Source organism: Bombus impatiens, unplaced genomic scaffold (genome assembly GCF_000188095.3).
Source record: "Bombus impatiens unplaced genomic scaffold, BIMP_2.2 scf_0673, whole genome shotgun sequence".
Taxonomy (NCBI): domain Eukaryota; kingdom Metazoa; phylum Arthropoda; class Insecta; order Hymenoptera; family Apidae; genus Bombus; species Bombus impatiens.
In genome coordinates this window covers 614,561-626,219 of record NT_177092.1, presented here as the reverse complement: position 1 = coordinate 626,219, position 11,659 = coordinate 614,561, and the positions used below count along the sequence as shown (strand labels likewise).

The 11,659-nt window shown below is 32.3% G+C and overlaps 1 protein-coding gene across 7 annotated transcripts in view; it reads right to left on the bottom strand.

The window, feature by feature from the left end:
* The window catches only part of LOC100740788, a 145,660-nt gene that overhangs the window by 29,840 nt on the left and 104,161 nt on the right, over window positions 1-11,659 (bottom strand). For all 7 annotated transcript variants that reach the window (XM_012390011.3, XM_033322847.1, XM_033322842.1 and 4 more), the window contains one exon: window positions 2,836-3,008. In XM_012390011.3, coding sequence (XP_012245434.1) covers window positions 2,836-3,008 — 173 coding nt within the window. The remainder of the gene's footprint in view (window positions 1-2,835; window positions 3,009-11,659) is intronic.

The window sequence follows — 11,659 nt, the reverse complement described above, 5'->3', positions numbered from 1 at the left end:
AGGACTTTAGGTAACTAGATCTTAGTGTTTATAACGGCCCTCGGGCTAGTTGATCACGTACTGTGGAGACACGTCGGCATCTGGTAACCAACATACCCGAAGAATAGGATCTGCGTGTAGCGAGCCACGGGACAGAAACCGTTGGAATGTTTACTGTCGCGTGCCGCTACAAATATTTCTTTTAAGGAGAGCTATAGAATTACTCCGTACCTTTGTTAAACAAAGCCTCTATCCCGTGACCGCAGCTACGTTCGGCGACTGGCTGTCGCCTCGAGCCCAAGCTCATTATCGCAAATCTCGAACAAATACAATCGGATCGAAGGACGACAATTGTTTAATTACGCCTATGATAGAATCTAGATTACGGTGTTAGGGGATTATCCCGAAGTTCCAAAGGGGAGGCTTCGATGTCCTTTCATCTCCGACATATATATACATATAAAAAGGAGAAAAGTTATTACAATACAGTTTCCTTCTTTAGCCACGAAAATATAACCAGATATTAAACGAACTTTAAATCATTCATGTTTATGTAATATTTTTTTTATTTTGTTAGACCCATAGAATACACATATAAAATGTGTCTCTTAAACTCTCGGACACACTGTGTAACTGTATTAAAACGAAATTTCATAAAATTTAATTTGTCGAAATGTGCGATTTGTCTCTTAAACTCTCGGACACACTGTGTAACTGTATTAAAACAAAATTTCATAAAATTTAATTTGTCGAAATGTGCGATTATCCACGGTATTCTATCACGCTCCTAAAACGCGAATATTTCATACAACATTGTCCACACATGTGACTTTAATTGGTGGTAATAATAATTATTCTAGCTAGGTTCTATATCACAATATTTTCCGACATATCTCTCCGCTGCCATTTAATTCGATCAAATTGATAAAATCCTTGAACCGCCTGCATCCCTCGGTTCCTCGTCAAATTAAATATTTCACGCGCTCGCGCGTATACATCACGGCTGCGTGTGAAACCGCGAATGCGGGCGAAAAGAAAGAAGATACACCGCTAATTTCCCGATACACAATTTGCACGCTGATTCGTTTGTCGCGTTCGTCGGGATTCGTCTGTGTTTGCATCAGTGTTTCGCGTCCCACGACGAAATTTCGTATAGTACTGGAATCGTAGATGAAAGGGCATTTACATCTTGGCTACGATTAATTATCGGTTGGCACGAATTACGACCGTGTTTGTTTCATTTCGAATGAAACGCGGCCTATTCATGGAAAAATGTCCGGTCAAGAAATTCAAAGCACGATTTAAGTGACACGAGCAAGAGGAAATTGGACCGCGTGAATGGAGCTTAATTACGACATTTTAAGAACCTGGCTTGACACGCGACGTGTGCCTCTGTTGAAAGACGTTACGCTTAAATGGCTAATTAATTTCGTTAATTATGTATTACATAGCGGTGTGATATCGTTCTGTCATCTTTTTAAGTAGATATCGGACATTTGTACTACTTGCATATTGCACTAACAGAAATTGAGAAATTGATTAATCAGATAATATAAGAATTTATGTAAAGTTAGATGAACAAAAGAAAAAGAAATAATGATGAATGTACAATAATGATGGATGTAAATTAAATATTGAAACTGGTCATTTGACCTGTTAAGTCGTACTTCCTATCTTTTTTAGAAGAATAATTTTGATAGTTAATATATTGCGAACTATTGTTTGATTTGATTTTTGGATTGCATACGTTACATTGACCAACAAATATCTGAACTAATATTGTTTCTTATAAAATATTGCGTATTTGTCGAAATTACATCTTCGAATCTACCAGGATAGTCCCTTCTTTTATCTTATATTAATATATTTCTTTTTTTAGCTACTATGTTTCATTTAAGAGGTGAGAAAATATAGTTTTCATTTGTAGGTATAAGTTTTTAATTTTTCTGATATGTATGTAGATAGGTACTTTCTAATTTTTAATATGATAATTATTTTGGAATAATTATTTATTAATGCATTACATATATAAATGTTATATTGAGGTAATTATTCATTATATTATTCTGATAAACACAAAATTTATCCTCGCAATATTTTATTATTTAGCTGTCAAATAAAGTAATTGTCTCTCTAACTTTTTATTTGAATGCATATTTTCTGAACTGAGTCCTGGAATAGTTCCTAGTTCCGTCATGTCAATTGCGTTAGAAACATAAACTTTTGTATTTGAAACGAGAACGTTTTCTAAAAACGTTACTGTACCGTTGCGTTGTAAAATAATTTGCATCTATTGTTTATGAGTAAAATATATACAAATAGCATCTAATATCTAACAACTAAGAGTATTCAACATTTTCAATTCTTTGTTATTTTATTTAAAGGTGTCAATTAAAATGAGAAATTATTTTCAGACGATTTACCTAATTTTTACTTGAAACTAAGTTATTTTTAAAAACGACGATAATAAATCAACCCAAGCATATATGTAACTCATCGTTAGAAATGATTATTTATTTCGATAAAAATCTACTCAAACCTAAGCTTGTCGTGTATTTTTCTCCACATATATTCGCTATTTACCTTATCCACGTCTCACCTATTTTGTTATACCTCACATTCGTTCTCAGACTCGTATCTCCAATTAACCGTCAAAATACGTTTCACCGGGTCTCAATTAATAATTAATATAGAAGCATGCCTGATAATTAATATGTCTAACAATGAATAATTAATACATAAACATGGTTAATGATAATTAATATACAAGCACGAAAACGCCTGGCTTCTCGAATCAGTTGTTCTGCTAATTAACCCTGCATGATGTTAAAGCAGCGCCTAATTAGCAATGCGTACCTTTTCTGAATCGGTGTCCGAATATACACGACCCGGTCGATATTCCGGCGGCAAATACGCTCGAGCAGTTTCGGGCGGTGCAAGTTGCAGCAAAACTCTACCACGTGGTGTCAACTCCAATGTATGGGGAGTCACCACCGGTCCAGCTCTCGAACCACCCACCACGCCACCGTCTGTAACAGATTTTCATGGAAATTATAGCGTTACCACGAGAGAGTAGATATTCTGCCCAACTATGCGCAAGGCAGTATCTATTAAACAAGCAATTTTGTGGAAAATTAACGTTAGCTTAAATATAATGGTCATTAGGAATAAATGCACTAACAATGTATTTCAAAGTTCTGTCTAAATATAATGGTCATTAGGAATAAATGCACAAACAATGTATTTGAAAATTATTTATGTTCGTAATTTATATCATTCGAAGAACAGCTGTTCAATTCAATTCTCTTTTAAACAATTATCTATCAAATTAAACATAGATTATACTTTAAACAATAAATATTATTATTACTATTATATATATATATATGTATTATAAATATTATTGTATTACACAATAACATTATTTATTAATTAAATATATTTATTTGCAAACATAAAATACAGCAGATCAAAGAAAACAAATCCATTTGCATATCTACAAAAAACGAGTAACTTCTCTGAATGTGATAAATCTCAAAGAGGTTATTTGTCATAACTGACACAATTTTTGCAGAAGTATGACTCCGATTGTAAATGGGAACAGCGAAAGCAATTCGTTGGAACAATTTGTGGAAATTGAGGAAGTTGTTGAGGAAAAATTAAGGAAATCTTAAGAAACTCTTTCGTTCAGTCGATTCCAGCAATTTTATCCTTCATTGCTACTGCTATAATCCTGTTCCTTTGATTTGCTGCCTCTATTTCCGTCATCTCGAATCCAATCTAACTCCGGTACGTCTAATTTCTGGCTGATTCAACCGGTAAAATTGCGAATTTGCATTTACAGTCGGGTTCGACCAATGATCGATACTGCCCGATTTGTTGCTTCGAAATTTTCTTATGCTATTTTCCGGCAATTTCTGTGTAATAGAAATGTTAATTATTTTTATGAAATTTCTTGGAAATACAAATTGGATTTTTGTAAATTTGCACGATATGATGCAAAAAATAGGCGGTGTACCATATTTTATTTTATGTTTACGAATAATATTTCGATTAAGTTTGATAACATGTTTATATTGTTTCTTAATATGGCAGACACGTAATGCTTATTGCATGGTGTTTTGGAATATAAAATTTATACGACTGAATTATGAAGTATTGACACAATACAGAGACAGTTCTTTTAGAAATTGTACTATCTTCCATTTTATTACTTTGTTATTTTTACAATCCGAATATCTTAAGTTTACACGTCGTATTTATCCTTCATTATATTTGGAATATTTATTATTACGCTAAAATATTTTATAAGTTATACTATACAGCGAATAATATAAACAACGCATAGGCTTTTAAAATTATTATTTTCTATTAACTAGGATTTTCTATTAACAGTTGAAAAATGTAGAACCTCTTTTACGAATCGGTTGCAATATATTAAAGATACCTAAAATTTCCCGTTTTTTCCCGACGATCAATTAAATCTTAATGTACGTTCTGGACTTAATCACTCCTTTATTAACGCGTTCTCTATTGCGTGGACTGCCAATAATTGTAGAATTTATTATCACGTATTCATTTAAGAGTATCTATTCTTATAAAGTATATCCTATATCCTTCAATTCGATACTAAAATGAAAGCCAGAGCAACACCTCTGTTAATAAAAATCGACGTTTGCCATATTTTGGAAAGAATTGTACACTTTTAGTTAATAAAGAAACGAACATTTTTTTATATTTTCGAAGGACATTGTACTTCTCTTTTTACAGCAGTACATGTACTTTTTAGTTTTATTTTCCATTTACTTTAAAAAGAGAAATGTTACAAAATAGCGAAGTCAATCACTGTACCCGAAAATTTTGAATCGAAACCTCTGCTGGAATACCGATAGCTGGTCCTTTGGCGAGAATTGGACCATTTAAAATAAAAAATTCCATTTCATCCCTGAGCCGGAATCTATTGGCTAAAATTTGACGTGAAATTTTCTTTAATTTTAATGATCGCAGCGATCGCAGTTATTAATATTATAAATTTTCTTTTTAAGAAGATCAATTTTCAACGTTTCTAAAAAATAATAAAAAAAAAATCGATCGTTAAGAAACATGTAAGATGAGTTTCGGGACAACATACTTCCTCGACGAAGGAAGATTTTAAAATTTTGTTCTCAATTAGATTTATTTGATATTTATTTAAAAAATCTTACGCACTGAAGCTTCTTTTTCACCTCGCTTCAATATTTTTTTACGTAAAATAAACACGAACATATTTGATGCATGCAAACATATATTTTTTTTTTTTATTATTTAATTTGTACTTTACAATTTGTCCAGCTGAACATTCGCTAAATTTTTCTACCTTTATTGCTAATTAACACGTGGATGGCTACCCCTGGCGGGATACCATCTTCGAGTATACAAACATATTTATTCTTTATATTATATTTATTCTTTAGGCCATTTATAGCACTGTTCTGAGACTTGACCATTAAATCTGGAACAAATCTGAAGATATATATAGAAATTGCAAGATATTTAAGTATATTTCACAGACACCACAAAAGTATAAAAGGAGTTAATTGTCCACTACATTAATAAATCTCGATATTCAGTGGGCCACCTTTAACGTTTACAAACGATTCACATCGTATATTAACTCTGTGTATGGCATGTGTAACATATGTTTACAATAAATATCCCGCAACATTTACATACACCTCCAGATTAATTTCAAGTTTTACCAATATCGTTCATGATAATTGCATCTCGTTACAGTGTCAATGAAATTCCTATACGTTTTACACAACAAATACGCAATATATATACACGAAATTTCCCCAAAGATTAAATACGCAGCTCGACGAATCGAATACGAAAGGCCGCTGGTTGTTTAGCTCGTTTTCGCCAACTATTCGGACGAACGATCCGTGCAGGAGTGGCATCTGTCCTTTAACCATTGCTGTAAATCCAGTATAATTCGCCATTCGACCGTTAATTTCGCGGGTGTCACGGACATCAACAGACTAACGATCACTGAAGCGTCTTGACACAGCGAACGTTCTCCCCTAGCTATGACCTAGTAATTTAAGCATTCATTTCTGCCTAGCCAGAAAATACTTTCCGCCCCGAGAAATTCCGAGGAAATTGAAGCGCGCCTCACGGGTCAGAAATAACGACTAGAACCGGCTTTCTGTTTGCAACTTAAAACTTAAACTCCATCGAATCCGGGATGATCACTAAAGTTTCCAGCGACGGAGTTTCCGATCGGTTCAAGCTTTGCGATTTAATGTCGCCGCGACTAGGGTTAATTTTCGTTCGATTCTGATGGCCTTGAATTCTTTATTGGTTCCTTCGGCTTGAATAATTGCGAACAAAGTTTGATAGCAAAAGATGGGATACTATTTGGTAGATTGTTCCCTGGTGGAATGCGGTCAGTTTCTCCGCAGATTTCCAACGATCGAATCGGATCGATCATTTTCCATGGATTGGTGAAACCGAATATTGTATTTTAATTAATAAACAAGTTTGATAGCAAAGAATGGTACGTCATTTGGTAGATTCTTTCCTGATGGAGTGTGACAAGTTTTTCTGCAGGTTTCAAAGGATCTAATCGGATCGATCATTGTCCATGAATTCGCGAAAAGAAATATTACATTAAAAAAAAGTAATTTATATATTTAGATCATATAGAGATGATTTAAATGTAATTTATTATGTGCAAATATGGTAAATATATTTTTGAAAAATAATGGAAGTAATACATCACGGAAATTAAAAATCTCTCTTGACGCTTCACAGACTAAACATTTGATTGATAATCGTGTTCATTCAATGACCAGATATTTCTCTGCATCGAATATTTTTAAATTACTTGGCGATAACGAGTGTTTTAACTCTTTTTCACCTTCTATTGTAAGTATTTCTAAACGTTGAATAACTTTTATCGAATGAACGACGACGATAATTGTCATTTAACTCTTCTCTCACTTCTTCGGATAATTGTAACTTATGCAACCACAATTTTCTGATGTAAAAATTTATATTCTGAATGATAAATAAAATTCTATAAGTATGTAGTTTCACAGAAAGATCCAGTAATAATAATCAAAACTATTTAAAATATATTGCTTATTATGTAATGTTTTAGTCTGAAATCTGTTTGGACGTTTAAATTCTAAATATTTGCGACGCTTAAAATTTGTTCGTTAATCTTAGAGAAGAAAAAATCGACATTACGTTGCTCTCAATTAATTGGACACAACGTGTGCATTCCTTGTTGCGCAATTTTTCAAGTGCCCTCTTGTCCGAGTAGTCGAATTCAATAAATTATTACAAAACACTGATCGTTGTGATTCTCGAAAGAATTAGAGCGATACGAGTTATCTTGCTTCTATCACTACTCAGTACATCTATCAACGTCCGGTTTTATAGCCATTGTTACGATGTTCCGTAGAGATACGTGTCAGACGTTTCTAATCGCCAATCTCTGTAAACGTGCCGACTAACCACAAATTAAACCTTCCGGAAAGATAAAACGACCGAATTACATGCTCTCACGAAACTCAAATACTGTTAATATCGATTGTACGTAGTATATTTTTATGTGAGTATATATGGAGTGTATACTTTTTATCAGACAGCAATTTCAATATATATAATATTTTTAAATAGAATATTTATCGTCTTTGTTTACATCTTTCGTATAATGTATAAACATGAATTTTGATCAATTTTTTATCTGACAGTTTTTTGTCAAACAAATAATTTTATTAGATGCTTATTTTTAACACATTGTTTTCTTCATATTTTTCTATTAAATATCATTTGTACATATTTTGTTTCTCAAGAAATCATAGAAATTAGTTGTCAAAAAGTATATAAGTAATAGAATAATTTAATTACACGGAATTCCATTTAATAATAACGATTGAACAATGATTAAAAGCTATGCATAATAATTGATGTCTTAAAAGTCTTAGGTCTTCATAATGGCGTTTTTTGTCTGAAGTCCTTATGATAGGCTTTATAATTATTTAAAATGCACGTGTAATTTTCTTTACATTCAACCTGTAGTAGAAGGTGCTTTGTTATACAGAGCTTTTAGCGCGATTAAACTCGGTTTCGTACCATTCCATCACTTTATATGCTTCAATAATTTACTCAAATCTATTTTAGGTAAAAGCTCAATTTTTTTTTTTATCTATTTCTGCCTTTTAAGATAAAACGAAGAAGTAAGTTAAGCGTTAAAATGCTTTGAGATTCATAGCTCTCTCTCTTTCTTCTTATCTTTACACGTTTTCTGTTATCAATTATTCTATATCTTAGATCTAAACAATATGAGCAATAAAACTATCAAATGATAATAATAATAATAAATCTTGAAATAGTCTTAAAAATAGTCTCTAATCTTTTATATCTCAGTCTTACTTTCATGTTCACGTTAAGAGCCGCTTCTAAATTTACTGAAAAAAATCTGTAGGTATAAAACTAAGACCAAAAATCAGCCATATCAATAACAATTATTTTCCAACAATGGAAAGATATGATTCGGATGAAAATGTCTCGAAGACTTTATGATTACTCGAAAGGTTTAATAACCATACATCCTAGTTGATGCAGCACGAATAAAATAAATAATAGAAACAAAGAATACTTATTCCATATCATATTAATACATATTCATTTTTCATCGTACAACTGTATAAAATCTAATAAACAAATTATGGTACATCCCATATCACTTGAACCATTGAACTATCCTGTTCAATTAAGGACCCCTTTTCGTTTGATCTTGATACGACATTCCATTACCGAGATATCACAATAAGGAGAGTACCGTAATTCTTAACGCCTTACTCCGCTCTCTCCCTCATATCATCGTACCTCTCACAAGCATGCCTTCCCTGACCTGCCTTATGTTCACTATCTGCGCGCTGTTCACTGACAGACGCTGAGTCAGTAGCTTTTTTTTTTACTTCTACTACTATTACTACTATTACTACTACTATCCAACCGCGACGTACGCATTTCCAGGAAGAAAAGTAGGTCAAGGCGTTTCCTGGAATTTCGACCGCCATTCAGCATGCTCTGCATATTAAATGTTACGCTTCGAAATCTTACATCTGTACAATCAATTGGGATATTATAGTCAAATAAAATGTGTATCCAATGGCGGGTGTTGATTTATCTTCCGAGTAGGTTCATTTTCGAAATTAATTAGTTACGATGGTGCGTGTTCGTTTGAAGTGGATTTAACTCCTTCGTGATAAATTGCGTTTCTGACATGTCATACCTTTCGCAGACGTTCATTAGTAATGACAGTTGCTTAACTATTTGGTGGAAAATGATGTATCTGACACGTTACGTGACACGCGTGTCGAAACGTGAAATGAGGTATGAGAGCTGTCATTTGATGGTAAATAACTTTCAATGAACTTCAAAAATAACTTAAATAACTTTTGTTATTGGCGAAATGTAATTCAGTTTTGAAACGATGCAGGTAATTTGTTTCTTCTTTTTCTCTATTTTTCAGACATTATAGGTAATTATTTTTTGACTATTGTTCACTGATGGATTTGAGATTTCGATGAAGCACCATTAGGATTTAATTTGGATCTTAGAATAGGCTTGAAGATTTCGGATTTGCAAGTTGTTTTTATAATTTTATCGAATGTAAATTTATTGTAAATATACGGTCAGCGAACACGAAGAAATGTTATAATTGTATTAAAGGATCAAGATATAAATATATCGGCAAAAGAAAGTAACTGTAAGTGTTACGTGGAACTGCATAACTATGCAAATTGGAACTAATTACATTACAATGTGACGCAAGCAATATGTCAGAATACATTGCGCCAGATGTGAAATGGTTCAATATGTGCAGCTAGACATGTTCATGGATTGAAAATGATAGTTAAAAGTATCTCAAAATATTTTTTTAGAATATATGTAATATTCAAGACTATTTTCAATGTATGTAATGATAAGAAATATAATAAATAATATACTATGCGAACTACTTTATACAGGGATTTTACATAACGTTTAAGTATCAAATATATATATATATATATATGTATTTTGGTAAACGTATCGCTAAAAATACATATTATTGAAAAATAAACAATTATAATTAACACACTTGTCGACATATTATTTGTTGCATAGAAGTTATACCGTTAATTGGTAAAATGATAAAATTGACTTAATTATAGCTCTCAGGTATCTAACGTTTAGAACAATTCTTTGAAAACTAACTTTCCTCTAATCATCGATTTAAAACTATCAAAAATATTATGCAGCGTGGATGTGAGCTTTACGACGTCGTATTTCCATGAAAAATTTCGTAAGCAAATTTTTGATAGTAAAATATGATGGGTTTTCGACGATAAAGCGTGTTCTCGTTTAAAATTCAGTCCTTTGAAATAAAAAACGTACAGGACCTTTACTAATCATTTTTACTACCTGAATAAACGTTCTAATATTTGTTTCTACATTTGTTTCTTGATGCAGTGATTACAAATATAGATAACAAATATTGATAAATTAGATATAAGATAACAAACCAGTACATAAATTCCTCTATAGTTTAAGCTATAACAAAACAACAGCGAAATTGAAGTATAGATTTATTTCGATCTTACAATCTGATTGCCATCGTTCTGTACAATTTGTACATTTTTCCTCTCATTTTGATGGCAGCTTTTTAATTCAATTTCTACAAATCGTTTCAATCTTTCAAACTTTTACAAATCGCTTATTTTAGATAAGTTCACGAAGCCGTGTAAAAAATGATGGACTGGCAGGAAACAGATTATGTATACATATAATTACTTCTTGTTTGTTGTTGACTTGTTGTTGACTTTAAATATGATGTAACGTGTTTAACAATAAATTACTTAAAGCGGTATATTTTCAATGTACTTTCATTTTACACGTAACATACCACGTGAATAAAGAAAGGAAGGAGTATGAAAGCAATAATTCAACGATACAATAAATATTATAAGGCTAATACTATAGACTAATGCATAATAATATACATGTATTAAATAATTAATCGAACGAGAGCGAGGGATTATAGCGATTGAACTGTATATTAATTACAGGGTAATTGTTAGGTAACAAATATTTAATATTTTTAATAAATCATTGTTATTAAGTATAATAAAACGACTCGCTATTCGAATTAAATTTGAACTCACAAATGCACAGGAAACCAAACCAAATTGAATAACGTTGTAAACGCACGGCTGCAAATCAATTTCTCAAAGTTCACAGTGACACAAATATTTCTGTTCCGTGCATAATTATTACTTCGCGTCGTTCTCGCATACCCATACAGAAATCAGATGTTCTCGTTGCTTTTCTACTGGGAGGAGAGAAAGCTCTCGCAGCTTCTACATGCGCTGGCTTCGCGGTTACAAAAGAATACCGAAACGTACGACTTTTCAAACGAAGAAAGGCAAACACGAGTCGTCAGCTGCCTTTGAGAATCTGCAAGCTGTTCTGTGGCTCGTTAAATTCCACCAGCGAGATTAAAACTTCAACACCCTTCTTCCATCGCCAAGACCCATGCATCGGAAAAGAATTAATTTAAAAGCAGGGTCTTTCTCGTGAAAGGCAACATTTTCCCATTGTTACAGGCGAGATCCTTTTTTTTTTTTTTTTTTTTTTTTTT